This window comes from Aptenodytes forsteri, unplaced genomic scaffold, assembly GCF_000699145.1.
Source record: "Aptenodytes forsteri isolate BGI_AS27 unplaced genomic scaffold, ASM69914v1 Scaffold146, whole genome shotgun sequence".
Classification (NCBI taxonomy): Eukaryota; Metazoa; Chordata; class Aves; order Sphenisciformes; family Spheniscidae; genus Aptenodytes; species Aptenodytes forsteri.
Window position 1 is genome coordinate 6,286,474 of NW_008795128.1, and position 19,197 is coordinate 6,305,670.

The following is a 19,197-nucleotide window of genomic DNA, read 5'->3' on the forward strand; positions in this document are numbered from 1 at the left end:
GTCTGGCCCCGAACCCCTCCCTAACAGCCTCTGGGTTTTAACAGGGTGATTTCTGGAGCCGGGGGGGGTGGGTGGGTGCGGGACACTGCTTGCTTTCAGCTGAGTGCCTGTGGTGTGGGGTTTGAAGCCAGTTAGTGTGCTAGCAGAAGGCGCTTCTCTCGGGACGCTGAGTAAAACACTTTCTCGTTTGCCTGGACAGAGCTGGGGTGGACGGAGTCCGTACCCTATCTTGATAGGCCTCCGTCCCCGCTGGAGTTTTATCGAGAATGGGTGAGTCCGAACAAACCTTGTATAATTCAGAATGCCATCAGCCACTGGCCGGCTCTGAAGAAATGGACCGCAGTGTACCTCAGGTATGAACGAGCTTTGGAGCAGGCTGGTGGTCAATTTCGGTTGACCTCAGTAAAAGACCCTTTGTTAATCTTTGGTTTTATCCATTATTAGCTCAGATTCCTCTGTCCTTCTGTATGAAGGTGTTCAGTCTTGCCAAACTCATGTGTAAATTTCTTCCTGCAAACATACTGAGTTCCTGACCTGTCCCGGTGCAGTATGAAGGGTGGGTGTTTTGGCTGCGTGCAGCCAACAGACTCAGGCTATCGAAACCCAGTCTGATTGCTGTGCTCTGGCCAGTGCTCCGCTCTGTAGCCTCCCAGTTGGAGTGGGGCTGTAGCGCTCTAAGAACAGACTGACTTGTTTGTGACTGAGTACACCTTATCTTTTTAAAAAAAACCAAACGACGAGCATTTTAACAATGACTGATTTTTTTTTAAAGTTTTTTTGAGAGGGGATTTCTGGTTAGACCTAAAATCTATGGGTTTAAAATTAAATTTCTCACAGAAATAAGGACTGTTAGCCTCACAATGTGTGTGTCCGTCAGTCTCTGTCTGCCCTTTCTCCCTCCTCGATTGCTTTTGAACATATGGCCCATCAGATTTGGTTGGGTTGAGTGGTCCCGAGAATACCAAGCTCTGCCGTGATTCATGAAAAGAAGTGTCTGAAGAGGGCCCTCTGCCTGCACGGGGGAAAAGGGAGCTCCTTTAGTGAACCCACCTGTTAGACACCAGAGAATTTAGAGAGGTGAAAGATACTATGGTTGCCTTGACCGCAGGGAGCAATCGGAGCAGAATGCCAGAGTCCTTATCAGACAGTAGAAAATTTAGTCTAGAGACACCCATGCATGGAAAGCCAGGCTTCCTATTTTTGCTGGCCATGAAACATGTTCTTTTTAAAGTAACTAGTGTCCAATATATAGGCCAATTGCAGGTCTGGCTATAAACCTTTGATTTATTTTGCAGGGAGGTAGTAGGTCCCAAGGTAGTGAGCGTGGCAGTAACACCCAATGGTTATGCAGATGCGGTGTTTCAGGACCGTTTTGTCATGCCAGAGGAGCGCCAAATGCCTTTCATGGACTTTTTGGACATTGTGGAGAAGAAAGTGACCTCTCCCAACGTATTCTATGTGCAGAAGCAGTGTTCAAACCTTACTGAGGAGTTCCCTGAACTTGTCTGTGATGTGCAGCCTGACATACCATGGATGAGTGAGGCACTTGGTAAACCTTCTATTATTTCTCCTATAGTCAGTAAATATTTTGTATGGGGCTTTAAAACAATCATGCTAGGTACATGGCGAATGTTTGTTCTGTTTCTGGATGCCACAGCTCAGTTTGGTTTCACCCCCTTAGAAAGTAGAAGTGGTAAAATACTTAATAATAGAGTAATCCAAGTTTTGGGTTTGGGTTACTCCAGAATCAGTATCTCAGTCGTGTATTGGGACCATCACAACTGAAACAATGTGGTGATAGTGCCATATAGCACTTCTTTTCATATAGTGGCTTTTCTCTGATTCAGAGTCATGTTTCGACAGGATTCATGCGGTTGCTACCAAAGCTAGCATAACAAACGAGCGAAACAACACACAGCCCCCACCCCCTTTGGTAAAGTTATACATGTTTGTTTCTGGTTAAACGTTGTTCTATTTCAGTTGGTTTCTATTTTACAGCATGTCTTTCCTTAAAACGTCAATGAAAATGATTTACTGTGATCTCACCTTCTTTTTCAACCATACGTAGACATGCTGCAGTTTCTCTGAGCTAAGTCTTAGGGATTCAGAATGTGGAAACAAAGGGTTGTAACCATCGATTTGGGGATGGATAATACTACGTCATGAAGTCTGATGGGCACTACAGTGGCTTCCACTGTAGAAGGAGGTTGCTGTTGCTCACAGAGTGCTATTTGCAATGAAACCTGTCATAGTTATGAAGGAAGTTAAAGGACAGAATTTGGCAGAAATTGGCAGAAAATTATTTGAAATGCTTTTAAACATGACACTTCAAATTCCTTTTCTGTTGACAACATTTCTCTACTCCCTAACCATACAGGGAAGAAGCCTGATGCTGTGAATTTCTGGCTTGGGGAATCAGCTGCTGTGACGTCTTGTACGTATTGTACGGCGCTGTAAGTCTTCTGTGCGCTTTCAGCACGGGTTAAGCGGGCTTTTTTTGAGTTAGTGGCTCAGTAGGACTGTGTGTTTTTTCTGACAAGGCAGTTCTACTCTAACATGCTTTTTTGCATTCTGTCTCCTGTACTTCTGCAGCCTCTTGCTGCTGTGCCTCTGGGTGCATCTACCTGACATGGCGTCAGACAAGGCACTGACAATTTGCTTCGTTGAATACATTTGCTGCAACATTACATTGTTACTTTCCACTCCCAGTGGCCACAAGAGGAGGAAGCAGCCTGATAATAGAGGACAAGCTGACAGTTTCAGTTTACTATAGTTTTTGATGTAAAGAAGGAAATAACACTGATTTTCTCTCTTTCTCCACATCTCTTTTTTTTTTTTTCTCAATCCTAGTACATAAAGATCATTATGAGAACTTGTACTGTGTGGTATCTGGAGAGAAACATTTTCTACTGCATCCACCGAGTGACCGTCCCTTCATCCCATATGGTATGTAATTTACTATGCAGTACGTCTGGAGGTTGGAAGGAGGAGAGAGTAAAATATTGGAAGATATGAAAAAGGAAGCAGAGATAACATTTTGATGTTTATGCAGTGTTACGCTTTCCTGTGTGAACAGAAATCTCTTCTATTTCGTGCTGCAGGTAGTTTGTAACACAAACATTATTCTGAGGTCAGGTTTTCCAGTCCTGTAAAGTAATAGGTTCATTGATACTCACGGCAGTCTCTTCAGCTTTAGAATATTTAAATTATTTAAGTATCTTGTCAGCATTGTAGCATGTCATCTTTGATGTTTAACATGTTTGGATTCTGCCTGCTCATTCTTTTCTCTAGGAAAAAAGCCAGGAAGCTGAAAAATAAGTTGTAATTTAATGAAATATGCAAGTTACTAACTGAATCTCTGAAAACTGGAGAAATGAAAAAAGAGATTCTTATGGCAGCATTACTTTGCATTGCCCATTTTCTGTTTCTTTATGTTGCTTTCCTATATGCACAGTAATAGTTTGTTATGTTGCAGTGTCATCTAGAAGATGGACAGCTTAACTATATGCCTCATAAAATAAGACTTTATTTTCCCATTCCTTGACTTTCAAACCTTCAGATTAAGTGAATGCAGAGTGCTATATGACACTAATATAATTTTGCCTGGATATGTGCGCTGCTACAATATTTTATTTATACTGGTTTTATTTTGTTTACGACCTTGAAATCATAGAATCATAGAATGGTTTTGGTTGGAAGGGACCTTTAAGATCATCTAGTCTATCCCCCTTGCCGTTCACTAGATCAGGTTGCTCAAAGCCCCGTCCAACCTGACCTTGAACACTTACAGGGATGGGGCATCCACAACTTCTCTGGGCAACCTGTTCCAGTGTCTCATGACCCGCATCGTAAAAAATTTCTTCCTTATATCCAATCTAAATCTACCCTCTCTCAGTTTGAAACCGTTGCCCCTTGTCCTGTCAGTACAGGCCTTGGTAAAAAGTCTTTCTCTGTCTTTCTTATAAGCCCCCTTATACTGAAAGGCCGCAATAAGGTTTCCCCAGAGCCTTCTCTTCTCCAGGCTGAACAACTCCATCTGTCTCAGCCTTTCTGCATAGGAGAGGTGGTGTCATATGTATGTGAATGTATGAAATACACGTATGTCATATGAGTCATACTTTGTAAAACAAGGTACTGTTAAAGCATAGAACAGAGGTAATGCTTACGGTTTATAGCGTGTAGTAAAAAGACGACTCCATCTTTTTGAACATCAGGTTAATGGAGAGAAACTCTCTCAAGGGAAGGCTTAGAAAACCACATGTGCTGAAGCAATGAAAGAAAAGCAACCTGCAGTATCTGAAGCAGTTGATAAGCCCTATCGGATAAAATTAGAAGTGAAAGGCTGGCCACAAGTCACTAATAACTCTTGTGAGGGCTATCTTGCTAGCCTGACCTAAGAAGAAATGCCAGAATGTAGAAAGATGTGTAAGTCTGGGATGCCTTTATGACTTCTGAAAGGGAAACAAGACAGTTACTGGAACAAAATAGGACCAGGAATAAAACGGGTTTTGAGGAGAACAATTCCTGTGAGGAAAGAAGGCTGGAATTCCAAACGGGAAGGCAGTTCAGTATTTGGACTGACTTAAAAAAAAAAAATTAAGACACTCAATAAAAATTGAAATGGACAAAGGGAAGGACAGTGAGGACAGTGAGTTGACAATGGTTTTGTCTTAATTTTTCTTTTACTTGGTGAAAGTGTGACATGCCCTGCCATTAGTTTCTCTGAGTACTACTCTGAGTTGTGTCATTTAATTCTTTCTATGGTTCCAGACCTCTATCAGCCAGCAACCTACCAGGTATCAGAAGATGGCTCATTTGAAATTGTGGATGAGAAGAGTGCAGATAAGGTAAAAAGTATATAAAGAACACAATCAATACAGTAAAGATAGTTTTGGGTACTGCTGAGCCTTCAAGCTGAGCATATTGATTAATATTTAGAAATCCTTCATTACTGGAAAGAGAATGCCCAGATATTTCACTTGTATTTTACTATTCGCAAAGGATACCCAGCTTCCAGAAAAGATTTTTACAGCACACCTGAAACATTGATATCGTAAACTGTCTTCCTTGCACCAAACCTAAATAGATCCAGTAAAGGACTTTTAAATGAATCAACAGTAAAGGAACTGATTTCATTAAGACTGAAATAGACTCCTCTGCATTCACTTTCTTTTGGCCCTCTACTCAGAGCTCAGTTTTGTTCTACAGCAGTATCACCCAGTGCAATAAAACGTATCTGTCTCAATGAATAAATTGTGTTTTCTTAGTAGTAGCAATATTTATTTGATTAAAATGTATAGATCTGGAGGCACTTTACAAAAACTCAGTAGCCTTTTGTATATAATCTCTCTCCTTTTGCCTCTGCAATGTGTGACTAATGCTACAGCCGAACTTGAGCTAGGGCTTTTTCTCTGTTTCCGGAGTGGTGCTCGTGGAATCTCATGGGAGCATTCCTGTAATGCAGTAAGGTTGAGTGCTGAGGTTTATAACTCTGTAGGGCATAGAAGAAATGAATGCAGGCAAGAGGGATTTCCCAGCAGGAAGGGGGGTTTTAGCTGCTGGGAATAAAATTAGACCAGAGAGCTTTAGAAGAAGAAAGGAATTTCTAAAATGAGTGGTGCAGATAAAATACTCAAGTACTGAATGTAGGAGGAACATATGACTTAAGGGGCTGGAGGTGTTTTGAAAGTATGCCACGAGACTGAAATTTCACGGCTGACATTTAGCACCTTTTCCCTAATTAGAAATGCTTCCCTGAAGGAGGCAAATTTTTGCATCCTTGACCTATTCCCAGTTGAATGTGGAAAGCTGTGTAGCTGTACGTGTTTTGCTAGGCAAAATACATGTTATGTAACCTAGTAAGTTTGGTTATCAGTTGTTTTTTCTGGAAGCTTGCTGGAATTTTTTGCCAGGGTCAGTACCATATACATACTCTTTTGCTTTTAGGTGCCCTGGATCCCCCTGGACCCATTGAACCCGAATCTGGAACAGTATCCAGAGTACGCTCAGGCAAAACCTTTGCAGTGTACAGTGAAAGCTGGTGAGATGTTATACCTGCCTTCTCTCTGGTTCCATCATGTTCAGCAATCACATGGCTGTATAGCAGGTAAAATACACAGTATTTCCAGATATGTTTCTGAACTGTGGTGGGTGTGCAGCTAGAGCAAAACAGCTACAGCAAAGCATAACTGGGACCAAAGGTGCCTTTAAAATCATCTACCTCCCCTCAGGAGGAAATAGCAATCTCGGCAGATGCCATGGGGCTACCTCCTTACAGTCTTTTGCTTATAATTCATAGCATTATTGACAAGTGCTAGGGATGTAGCAGAAGCAAAAGCCTTTCTAGTTACCAAGTCTGGAGAAGGATAGCTAATTCAGGGATCATGATCCAGTTTCTTTTTATAACATTGAGCTAAGCAGTTTGTCTGCCTAGCCTGCTAACTGCAAATTGGTCACCTTTCACAAAGAAACTGGATGTTGCCTGTGCCGTTATCACATCAACAGAAAAGGATCTGGGGGAAGAAAAGGAAACCAGAAAGTGTATGAGTTTTAGGCATGGATATAGACACAACGTGGAAGATACTCTGTTGTCATGCGAGCTGGAATCTGCTCTGACCCAGTCTCCTACCTTGCTAATAAGCCTATGCTTGTGGTACGGTTCTCCTGAGCTTATCAAAAGTCTTGTCATCTCTTTCTTTGTAGGATTTATCATCATCTCTATCCTTTTCTTTTCCTTCCCGAAGAGAGTTCCAGAATTTCAAGCATTGCTCATTTGGTGCAGGTGGAGGGGTGGGGGTGGTGCAAAGTATTATCATTATATCCTGTAAGTTTTGCAAGGTTTGAGGAAGAGTTTTTTGCTGTCCTTTACCTGGAATAATACTGTCTGCTCAGGAAGAGTAAATACAGTATTTTGACCAACATAACGTTAGTATTTGTGTAATACTGCAAATATTGCAAGCCCTTTTTTCAGTATTTGCGATACTGTGATAAAAAGACAAGCTAGCAGTAAAGCAGTATTTCTGATTCTCTTTTCCAGTACTGCTGCATCAGTCCTTAAAGATTTTTTAGAAAAAATAGAGTTGTTTCCAGTTGCAAGCCCCCAGCCACTCGATTCTGCTCTGTCTAGCAGAAATGCTAAAGAGTTGATGAGTTTATTTGGCCTTTAGTCTGTTAACTACACTACAGTCTGTATACACCTGAAAAAACAGTATTCTCTGGGTCTGGTCCAGTGAATATCTGAAGCTGGAGTATATCCTCCTCCAAGAACCATTGGTACAATATTATACTGCTTGGCTTATTTTTTCTAGGAGATGTACACCAAAATTAAAATGAGAAGCAGAATTAAAGCACTGTCTAACTGATGACCATTGTGAAGTAGTGGTGAATTTGCCATCCTTTACACACTCAGAGGAAGAGAGGTTCCTATCCAGATGTTAAACTTTGCAGTGTATTTGGTATTTTTGGTCTAAATAGAAGCATACATTTTCTGTTCCTAAACATTTTGCCAGCTTCTACTCCAAGGAATCCCCAGTATAGAGTCTGAAGAGGAGTTGGTTTGGGTTAAGACAGAGTTGCATTGGCAGCACTATTTAAGAACTCTAACATTTGCTTACATTATTTTTGGCTGTAGTCAAAGATTTGCTCAGTTCAAAGTTCAGTCAGTAATAAGGAAAAGCCTGTACCAGCTGAACTGTGTAAACAGTCTATGAACACGTTTGTAAATCATTACATTCTAGCCTTAGAAATGTTTTTCCTTTTTCTTGTCTCCTCAGTGAATTATTGGTATGACATGGAATATGACCTTAAGTACAGCTATTATCAACTACTAGATTGTCTCACAAAAACCGTGAAAGTGTTATAGCAGAGGTGGGAGACTTGAGCTTGTGATCTCTCTCTCTGATGTGATACAATCATCAGCATCTGTGACTGGAGTACAAACATGATTCAAGTGAAAAGAACTGAACATTAAATTATCTTCAACAACGTCTGTCAAACAGATCATGGCTATTTTGCTTGACTTCAGAGTCCAGAATAATTGGCCAGATTTTTTGGCTTGTAAGTAGGTTTGATAATAGCATTTTTAGGTCTTTGCATGTTGCCTCAGTGACGGTGAGCAAAATAAAATTTGAAGGGAGGCAATCCAGGTTTGGGAAATCCCAAAACAGAAGCCGTGACTGTTTGTTCAGATCTACAGATTGTTTTCATAACAACCCAAGAGGAAAAGGAAGAATCTGTTCTGCCACCCACCTGTACATCAGGCTGCATCTGTCCAACACATGCATTCTGCTTAAGGCGAAAGTCCTGTCCAGTTGTAATTCACTAAGTTCAGTGGCTGTGGTGTTTTGATGGTGAGAAATTACAACTTCTGCAATAAAAGGTCAGTTCAAAAGCTTATTTCTGTACTAATTTCTTACTTTTTTTTCAAATTATGTGATGGGTGGAGGACATCTAGGAGGACATGCAAAAGTCAATGCTGGCTATTTTCCATGTCAAGCTACATGTTTTTCTTGCTGGTTTTTATTTCTTTCCACCATTGTAGTTAAATGTAGCTGCATTGTCTTACATCCTGAGTGGTGATTTTAGAGTTGCTTTGCCAGATCTACAGTCAATCTGCACATCACCTATGGTCTCGTGGCATGACGTGTGATTCTGCAGCTTGTAGGCTCATGGATTGTGTCATTCCTTTGCCATTAATTGCTGCCTAACACGTGGTCAGGTGAGTTGTGTGAACCAGGAGCATATTTCTGCAGCCTTAATTCCCATTTGTATTTCCACAGAACAGGATGAGACTACTCACGTGTCTGAGACCTGCAGGGTAGGACTAGAAAGCTATTAGATACGCGGACATCGCAAAAATATAGTATCGTTATTTATGAAAACCAAAAGTTGGTATTTGTCATCGAATCTTCAAACAGTTCCTTAGAAACATTAGTGATATGGGGGGAAATTTATTTTCCATGTATTAATTAGGAAAATGCAGATACCCTTCAGACAACATTGATTATTGTGAAGAAAAAAAGATAATTCTTTTGTCTCTTTCTTTTGTTTTTTAAAGAAACACAGATAAAGCATAAAGCATCATTTTACCTTGTGGTGCTTGTCCAAAAATTGCTGAAAACTCAAGAGGGATTAAGGGCAGGCTTTGTTTCCCAGCTAGATTAAGATGTCACGTTACTTCAGGCTCTCCAGTTTGTTTGTGTTCACTGTGCCTGGGCAAAGGCGCCCAGGCCAGTTCTGCAGTCGAATCTGGACTTTCCCACGGTCGGGGAGAAAGGCAGTTTGAGTGTCTCTTTTTGTCACTTTGGGGTTTTTAATTTAGTCTCTCTCTATAATCAAAAGTAAGACTGCATGCCAGGAACAAATGACAGCTTGTGTCTGTGCGAGTGGATGGTGTCATTGTACCACCCCTGAGGCAGAGTGCCTGGAGGGAGGCGCGCTCTGAACTACGTCTCCCAGCAGCCCGCGCTTGCCGGCTGAAGGAAGCAGTCACGGTGGTTCCTCCTGGACTTCGGGCAGAGATTGTAAGCCTGGGAAGCGACGGGCTGCTGACGGTCCTGTTTCACGCAGCCGTGTCTCGCCGCAAAAAAGGGCAGCTCCTCTCCCCAGCGGGAGAGCTGGGATGGCGGTGCAGGTGACGGTTCTGCCTTCCTCCAGGTGTCTGTTCGATGACCCCGTGCAGATCTGCGTGGCGGGTCTCCTGCCGCAGCAGGTGGTCACCCTCCGAGCCAGCCTGGTGGATGAGAGCGGGGAGCTTTTCCAAGCCCACGCTCGCTACAGGGCTGGGAGCAGCGGAGAGCTCGACCTCAGCCGCTCCCCAGCGCTGGGGGGCAGCTATTCGGGAGTGGAGCCGATGGGGCTGCTGTGGTCTCTGCAGTCTAAAGCGCCCTATAAGCGGCTGGCAAAGAGGAACGTCCTGACCCCTTTCTGTGTGGACTTTGAAGTGTATGAGGGCCACGGGGACATGAGCCGCTTGCTGGGAAAATGCGCCAATGAACGATGGTTTATAGGAGAGGGGGTGAAGAGGATTTCGGTCAGAGAAGGTCGTCTGAAAGCAACCCTCTTCCTCCCTCCTGGTGAGTTTTAATTCCATTCTGGTTTTCCAGGTGTGACTTAGACCACGTATTGTGCCCCGTGGCCCCTGGATGCACTCAGCAACCCAGAGCAAAGTGTCAGCTAGTGGTTTCCCTCAGCCTGTGCTTGGTCCAGCTGCTTGGATCCTCACAGCAGAGCAGGGAGGAGCAGGCATTGCCCAGGAGGGTCAAATGCCGAGGTGGGGGGGGCTGCAGGGAGAGCAGCAGTGGTAACACGAGGCATGTCCTGTTTGCTCTAGCTGAGGGGGGTCAGGACCTCTCCTGCAGTGAAAGCTCTGGGGAAAAGTGTGTTTATTTCTTAGCTCTTCTGTTTAGCTGACAGGACAAAGAGGCCCCTGGTCTTCGGCAGAGCTGTGAGACGTGACAGCTCCAGCCGTGCAGCGAGAAATGATGAGGTGTGGTGGGAGCACTGGACTTGGGCTGCAGCCAGCCTAGGCTGCTCCAACAGCTGCTACGGATCTTCTTGCAGGCTTTGGACTTGCCTCTCTGTCTCTGGCTAAGGAAAAGCCAAAGAAAGAACTCTCTACCTGGTTGAGCAGCTTGACTGCATGGGATACTTAGGAAGATGGGAGACAAATGAGAAAAGCAAGGTCTTTCATTAAACAGGCGTCATATTCCACAGCTCCGTACGGAGACAGTGCTGAGACTGGATCCTGTGTAAAGCTGCTCTGAGCCCTGAACTGTTCATGTTCCCTGAGCAGTACTTAAACGTGAATGTCTTGCTCTGTAATGAATAAAAAGTCCCTTGCAGCTGCTGTGACACCAAACCTTGTACGGGAAGTCTAGCTATAAGAATGGGCAGACCAGCAGCAGGAATGGAAGGTCCTATGGCTGCAGGAGGAAAACTGAGAAGCCCAGGGGTAGTTACCCAGATCAGACTGAAGCCTGAATTGGCATAGGTCAGTGCTGGCATTTGTGGGTGCATTTCATAACTCAAGTATTCTCTCCCTGGAAAACCTGCTAGCACAGTTCCTAAAGAAGCGCTGCTCATGCAGTGGTACTGTTTGTTCATCAGTCTCCAATGGCCTGAGAACATCTAGGCCAATTTCAGCTGAAATTCATGGTGGGAGAAAGATGCCCAACATATGAACTTCCTATAGTGAGTTCCTAAGAGAGAGAAGAAATATGCAAATTAGTGTCCTTACAGTGGTTGTGTGTGTACCTGAGAATGAGAACCTCCATGGAAAGCTTCAGAGGATGATTTCCTGTTGATATCTACTGTCCTGTTATGTGCTGAGGGCACTACTGAAGGGACAACTGTAGCAACTTTTCTCTTTGAGTGTGTATACATATATATATACACACACACACCTTTCATTGCAGGATCTGGTCCATTCCCTGGACTTATCGATTTGTATGGATCTGGAGGAGGTCTTGTTGAATACAGAGCAAGTCTTCTGGCTAGCAGAGGCTTCATGACTTTGGCTCTTGCTTACATGGCCTTTGAAGATCTCCCTGCTATGCCAGAGATTCTTGAACTGAGCTACTTTGAGGAAGCTGTAAACTTTTTGCGGAAGCAACCGCAGGTAAGAGACAAATTACGATACTCATCTTGTTGGAAACTATTTTCCAATTTTCTAATGTGAAATGCTATATGTCACTGAATGCAACTAAGTTTCTGAGATGTTAGAAGGAGACAGCGTTGTCTGAAAGACAGCGTGATCTGAGAGATGGAAAAGCATGTGCCTCAACTCCAGTTTTGCAAGTAGTTGGATAGCTGGTTTTGCGCAGCATCTTATGACAGTCCATAGAGTGTTGTGCAAACCAGTGTTTGTGTAAGATTAAATCAAAGCAGTTCCTGGACTAGAAGCACAACACCACTTAATTTTTTCCCCTACATTTGCATCTTTCAAGATTTTAGAAGGAAAAAAAATCCATTGACTTTTTCTACTATTTCTGAAATGTACAGGCTTTTGATTCTGAGTAACTTTCACAAGACAGTAACAAAACACTTTAACAACAGAATCCCTTACAGTTGTAGCACTGGAAAGTGTGCCATATCTTAAGAAACTGGGGCTGTATTTGAACAAGTATGTGAGATGAGAAGGGCACTTTATAGCAATATATCATCATACTTAAACCAAAAGAGACCAAGAGAAATCAAGTAGCATTTAAACTTTTGAATGGAATGCTACCTAATGCGGTATTCATTTTACAAAGTTGTTTATTTTCTAGCACGTGGGCACCAGGAACGTAGCCAGTGTGAGAGCAGAATACAGCCTTGCTTGTTTGTCTTGTTCCTCATAGAGCTCTGAAACTTCCAGAGTATCTTACAAGGCACACATTACAAAATGAATTTGGTGTGAAGAACCCTCACTTTAAATAAGTTGATTTAAACAGGAGGTAACAGGTCAGCTGTAGGAGAGTATCAAAAAACAATGGCATGAAAGAAAATCAATGCAAATAAACCCATGAAAAAGTGGTTTTCCAAAGGGGACCTGAGGAGAGAAGGTCGAGGGCGTCTGGAGGCAGGAGCAGTAAAAGTTACAATACTGAGAGCAAGTGTTGAGCCAGGATGTGGAGGGAGCAAAGAGGCTTTGTCTATAGAGGTCACCAGCGAGAAAAAGTGTTACAGAAGGAGAAATGTTGAGGAGCTGTAGAATTCATAGTCACTCTTGTGGAGGCTCAGCAAGAGGATAGAAATGGGAGTGATGTAACCTGAATAGAGAGGGAAGGATAAAATGTGGGTGGTCTTGGATGAGGAGTGAGGAAGCAGAACTGGAGACGTTATGTCCACTCCAGGAAATGAGGAGTGGTTGATAATGGTTGTTTCATAACTGTGTTTCAGGTGAAAGATACTGGGATTGGCGTTTTGGGCTTGTCTAAAGGAGCTGATCTAGCCCTTTCCATGGCCACATTTCTACCTGGCATCAAGGCTGCTGTCAGCATATCTGGAATTGGTTTTAATTCTTTCATTCCCCTGCGGGGGGATGGCTTCACTCTTCCTCCCCACCCATATGATTTGGGGAGGATGAAGACCAGTGATGAGTCTGGCCTGGTAGATTTTTCAGATGTCCTAGATGATCACAGGGACCCAGCGACTTGGGATTGTCGCATTCCAATGGAGAGGTCCTTGGCCAAGTTCCTCTTCCTGTCGGGACTGGATGACATGAACTGGAAAAGTGACCTCTATTGCCGGGATGCTGTTCAACGCCTTCAGCAGTATGGACGGGAAGTGGAGTTTTGCTCCTATTCTGGAGCAGGACACCTCTTGGAGCCACCATACTTACCTCTGTGCCAGGCTTCAATCCACAAAGTGCTTGGGATATTTGTGCACTGGGGAGGGCAAAGGAGGGAGCATGCCAAAGCCCAGGAAGATGCATGGCGCAGGATACAGGCTTTTTTCTGGCAACACTTGATGTACTCAGACATCCCTAAGAGCAAGCTGTAGTGGAAGCTGTCAAAGATGCTGACCAGGGTTGGTGTTTCAGCTCTCGCTGAATCTTGGAAACTCATTGAAAGTTTCCTGGCCTTCCGTCCTCTAAACCCCGCTGTTGCATAGTTGTTTATTTTCATTCCCCAAATAATTTTCCATTTTTTAGTTGAATTTTAGTTGTCTTCTGATCCCAGCTGCACTGTAGTCACCATCTGATCTGCCTGTGTGCTGTAGTCATCTGAGAAAAACCCAGCATCCCGTCATGTGGATTGCATTTGTACTGAGCTATCTTTGCCCTCAATATCCAGCCATCTCCTTTGGTAGCACGGAATACTCTCATAGGAGGAGTTTTCCATTGAATTGTTTAGTCTTGCACCTTTAACTAACCTAGATGTAAACAGCACTTTCTTGGGGCAACACATTAGTACACTCACCTTTCCTCTTGCTATATCATTTTCTCACATTTCTTAGTAAAAAGGTTGTGGCAGTTCTCATCTCAACTAAAAGGCACTCTTCTGACTTATTCTGAAGTGCAGTGATAACATTTTTTTTCTGGGACGTCAAAAAACGGAAGAAGTGAATCTTACCTAGGTTACACTGGTTGTATCTCCTGCTGACTCCAGATAAGTTACATATTAGGGTAAAGTTTCCACTGCGCTACTCAATAAATACAATGTGTATGTGCGTATGCACAGTTTACTTGAAATTATCTGAATGAAGCCTTTGACTGTCTTTATGCTTATAAATACACAGGCAGCAATCCTGGTGTAGTCACAAGCTGTCACTTCGCCTGGCTGAAGAGTATATATACAGAAGTCCTTACCTCCTATTGGTAAGAGGAGCGGTGGAGTTTGCAGTAGGGATCTGCACAGTGCTCAAGATGGGGGTGATACAGATGTGCTAAGTACCTGCTTTTGAATGTTGAAAGTCAGTTTATCCCGTTTTGGGGAGGAAGAATAAAGCCACTGCTGCTGCTGAGTTCCCAGGAGCCCTGTGGAGTGGGCTGTCTCACTGGCCTTGCCACTATAGCAGACAGCTGTGGGCTCAGTGACAGCTAGGAAATGCCACTCTTCAGAGAGGACTGACCTTGCCTTCTGGGGAGAATGTGCATTATCTCACCCTTTAATGAGGTGCAAACCTGCCAAGGACAGCTGTGATCTACCTCGTGCATTTGTGGGGTAGTGGCAAACAGCAACTCGCTGGCATTTTCTAGATATCAAATGGCATCAGCTGAGCAAATTTTGCCTCCTGGAGCAGTCAAAGCTCCCATTCTGACCACAGAAGCAAGCAGGAGCTGGAGGTCTCTGTCTTTTGCTGAGACAGCAAAATCTTGCCTTTGAGAGAGCAGTAGTCCCTGGTTTCCAATTCCTGCTGAGACACGAGCCCTGCAGGAGCCTGGATCCTGCTGAGGGCAGAACCATGCCCTCAGTTTTCTTGCTTCAGGGAGCAATGGCTACTCAAAATGAGCATGTTGGGCTTCAAAGGGCTGTAGACTCTATCACGCAATACATCTGATGCAGAGTGTGCCCCTTCAGTTACTTCTGATTTTCCCGCCCCAGCCCTTCCTCAGAATGGTAGATGGGTACCACTTAGCTCAAGGTGTGAGCAGTTAGAGTGGGGAGGTCTTGCTCCTGCTCACCTGTACTGGTCATCAAGTTTTCTGCTATTACCTCTTCTTCATTTCTGTTTGTCCCCTTGTGTCTATGTCCTGCATGGACTGTGGTTGTTCCAGGTGTTTAGTGAGTGGGTAGGACCTGGCAGAAGAGCAATGTGTAGCAACAAGGGAAGTCAAACATATTTAAGCAGTTCAATCTGAATAAGAGACATTTTCTTTTCCCTCATTTTTCTATTTTATTGAGGCGGTCAAAAAAAACCTGGGTTATCCATCCACATTTGCCTCAGACTCAGGGCACAAGGCTGTGAGTTTCTCTGTGGTACGAGTAATTCTGTTCTTTTGTTTTTACTGAACACAGTGAGGCTTATGCAGTACACTGGTGTTCTCCAGCCTGTGGGATAACTCACATCTATTTTAATCCCTTCTGAGGGGAAGACAAACTTTCTCAGCCTTCAATGCGCAGTTTACACATCTATACTTCGCATTAGAAAATTGTGAGCTTCTGAGAAAATACATTTTCTTTATCTATAGGAAACTACCATTAAAAGGAAAAATGCTTTCTATCAGTCAACAATGTGGCCAGTGCTGCTTTCCTACAGTCTGTTAGATTGTCACATTCAGCAATCAGGTTCAAGGAAAACAGTGTTGAAACTAGAGGATGAAGGGAGCTGACTGGTGACTCCATTGATGACAATAGCACATAGGACCTCTTTGTTTTGTTGCTCTGGAATGAAAGCATTGCTACCCAGTTAAAAGTCCTTTATTTATCACTTGGATGGCAGCTGGCAAGAAAGACTGAAAAAGCTGATTTAGCTGGGCAGCTCTGTGCCACATAGAAACGGTAAAATACGCCAGCCAACTCAGTTGCACTGGGAATTCTTTTTGAATCAGCTGGCCTTTTTAAATTAAACTCAAGTTTGAAACTTATCTTCAGAAAATAGAAACTGGAAACTGGAGGCAGACTAATATACAATAATTGGAAATGGCCTAACTTCAATAAAACGCTTGTGCCTGTTCTTAAGCCTGTTGTTCAGCGTTTTGCTGAAGACTGACTACTTAACGTTTCTTCTGCTGAAGAGATGATTTAGACAAATGGGGCTAAGGTCACATTTTTTTCCAAGTTAGTGGCAAAAATTCTACTAATCGCAGCCTGTAGAGTCAGGGTGCTTTATATAGTTTCTTCAGGCTTACAGAGTACAGACAACATTATTCAAGAACAATGTGAAAGTTACTATTTAATTAAAGATAATTGGCCTTTAGCTGCAAAAGAGAGCCTATGCCAAGCACAACTGATAAAACTAATAAAAATTGGATGGGGAAAGCTATTCTTGTAATCTGCTTGTAATTGAAAAGTACTTCAGATAAAATAGAGCATCAAAGGACTAGCCTGAACCGAAAGGTCTTGGCTTGATGCTTACATCAGTCGTCCCTTTGTTTAGCACGTTGCACTACATATCTATAACAAGAATGAGAAAAGCTTGTGACAAGTCTCTTAAAGTGAGAAGCAATCTCCCCACATGTAAGCTGCTATGGACAAATTTATTATAAGGGAACAGTACATCTTGCAGTGCTCTTTTGGGGCAGGATGATTTTCCCTAGCTAATCTGGAATCAGGCAACAATAGAGATTGCTGATTTGCCAGTGCATTCTTAAAATTTTCCTTCTTTGCTCTGGTTCAACTTGTGGTCTCTCTACATAGAAAGGAGACTACTCCAAAAAGAAGAGAACTGGTGTGAAAAGGCATGTCCTTGAGAGGAATGTCTCTAAACTCTACTTTAGCCTTACTGCCCAGATCCCATGAATCTAAGTTAATCTGGGTGAATGCGATCTAAGTTATATGAAGCATATATAGCTTATTATTTTAAATTAGGTGTCCCTGAAGCAGGCTACAGGCTGTTTGCACACTGCGAGACCTTTGGACACAGCTTATCCTTTTCATTTTCATATCCTTTTCTTCCTCCCCAAAATGGGGATAAACACAAGCTTTAAAGCTGATCCTGAAGCATTTTGATGCACATACAGTATAACTCAGAGGAAACTACAGAATGGAAGTAGTCAAAATGCCTTTATTAGAGAAAAGTGAACCACAGGTACAGAAGACATGAAACATCTTTGAGAAAGTAGCTATACATCGAGCACTGTGCCTCTGCAGAAGTAGTGGGTATTTGAGGCTTCAGTGGAATTTTACTAGGGACTGTGGTGAACAAGGATATTTCAGTGCAAATGTGCTCCTGTAACACTAGTAGCTTCTTACCCAGGAGAAGCAGTGTCTCTGGATGGCTTCTGCAAGTAAGATTGTTTCATGGCCACAGGACAGAAGGAATGAAGTGAAAGATGAGAATATACATTGTTTGGTGTAATTTAGAAGTGACCTTTCTCCATTCCCTGTTTCTGTTTTCTGTGTGTATTTGGAAGTCTAAAGATGATCAGGGACTTTTTTTTTTTAAATTAAAAACTTACTCAGTTCTCTAATACATTACCAAATCATTTGTTATCAAGCTGTGGGATAAGACCAACATTTAATGACAAAATAAAAATAGTAAAACTTTTTGCTATATTGGTATTTTGCTAAGAAATTTATAATTCTACCATTTCAGAAAAAATCACTATTCTGCACTTTTTAGTGCTCCATACATATCATTCAGAAATGGAATCTGAGCCAAATGTAGTATTAAGTGCAGAGAAAGTGATACTTTTTTTGAAGTTTGGCTAAAAGGAAAATTAATGTTTCCAATGAACTAATGCTCTTTGCAGCATTTCCTGCAAAGTATCACTGCCATTTGTCATTGTCCAGGACAAAAAATAGAAATGCTAAAACTCACTGTTTTTCAGAGTCTTAAAAAATCATCCATGCAAAATTTACATTAAACGTAAAAATGCCGGGGCCCTGACTCTAGATAGCACTTAGAGAAAAATAATTAAATGAGTTGCATTCTATTAATTTAGGCTTGTATCTTTTCAGTGACTTAGGCCACTGGACATTTAACATCTTGTGCTTAGACTGTGAGTTTATGTCTGCGTTAGTCACTTTAGTTAAAGGTGTGGTTTCATGCGCCAGTTTAACTGTTCTAAGAATACCTTGCTGCCCAAAGGGACAGTCATGCCTTTTTCCTGCTGGCTGATCTAATTGAGAGCTAATCCTGTGGGAAAAAAAACCACAAGAGAAGATTAAAATGTTCAGCTGGATCAGAGAAGGAAGTAGCAGGAATGTCAACGGGGTTATCAGGGGAAGCAAGGGTGAGTGATACTGTGCCTTTCAGGGTCAGTGTGGCCTTATGCCAAATCAAGATAATTGATTAACTCTAGCAGAGCTTTTAGTTATGTTTGTAATAACTAGTCCAGCTGATTCTAAATTATGATCCGTTTCTCTGTACAGTGAAGTGAATGCTTGGTGGCTCATTGTGTGCTGCCCCTGTTTACAATGGATCTGGTCCTGAAAGAGTAAGGTATTCGATAGTGGAGAGAAAATTGTGAAATATGAGTATTAGATAGGAGACAAGCTGGATAGACTGTTCGAGGGAGATGTGATGTCCTGTATAGGAACAGAGTATGATTAATACGTGCATATCTATGCCTACAGTTAGAAGAGGAAGTTCAAATGTACTGCCATCATTTTAATATGCTATGAGTTCAGTAAGACAGTTGTGAATCAATAAGCCTGTGGCCTCTGCAGGAGTCCGTCCCCGGATAGTGTCGGTCTGATGTTCTCAAACATCAAGCACTAACTCAAAATGGATTAAGTTTTCTAGCCTAGGCGTTGGCTGCACAGTGCTTTGGCTCCAGCCATCCTCCCATCTTTGGATCATTTTGTCTTCTTGATGCAGGAAGACTGCTTTGATACAAATTTATTATAAGGGAACAGTACATCTTGCAGTGCTCTTTTGGGGCAGGATGATCTCCCTAGCTAATCTGGAATCAGGCAACAATAAAGATACCTGACATCATCACTACTGTTGCAGTGGAAGGGGAAGAGGTCATTGGGCTGTCCTTTTCGATAGAAATATTGCATCTGATTGCTGGAACAGCCCAGCACTTACTGCTTCCCTGGCAGTCTGCATACCACCTTGTCCTGGTTTCGGCAGGGATAGAGTTAATTTCCTTTCTAGTAGCTGGTA

The 19,197-nt window shown here is 42.7% G+C and overlaps 2 protein-coding genes across 2 annotated transcripts; both read left to right on the forward strand.

The window, feature by feature from the left end:
* Nucleotides 1-177: 177 nt before the first annotated feature.
* Nucleotides 178-8,272, forward strand: JMJD7 (jumonji domain containing 7; the record flags this gene model as incomplete). The annotated part of the gene is made up of 7 exons (XM_009277611.2): nucleotides 178-353; nucleotides 1,296-1,549; nucleotides 2,378-2,434; nucleotides 2,851-2,946; nucleotides 4,771-4,847; nucleotides 5,947-6,106; nucleotides 7,773-8,272. Coding segments are annotated over 7 exons (909 nt in total), but the record flags the coding sequence as incomplete, so codon positions are not given.
* A 1,213-nt stretch (nucleotides 8,273-9,485) lies between these two features.
* LOC103897511 (acyl-coenzyme A thioesterase 1-like) lies at nucleotides 9,486-13,987 on the forward strand. The gene is made up of 3 exons (XM_009277552.2): nucleotides 9,486-10,073; nucleotides 11,415-11,617; nucleotides 12,880-13,987. The coding sequence occupies exons 1-3, from the start codon at nucleotides 9,620-9,622 to the stop codon at nucleotides 13,480-13,482; spliced, it is 1,260 nt and encodes a 419-aa protein (XP_009275827.1). The 5' UTR covers nucleotides 9,486-9,619; the 3' UTR covers nucleotides 13,483-13,987.
* Nucleotides 13,988-19,197: the final 5,210 nt, after the last annotated feature.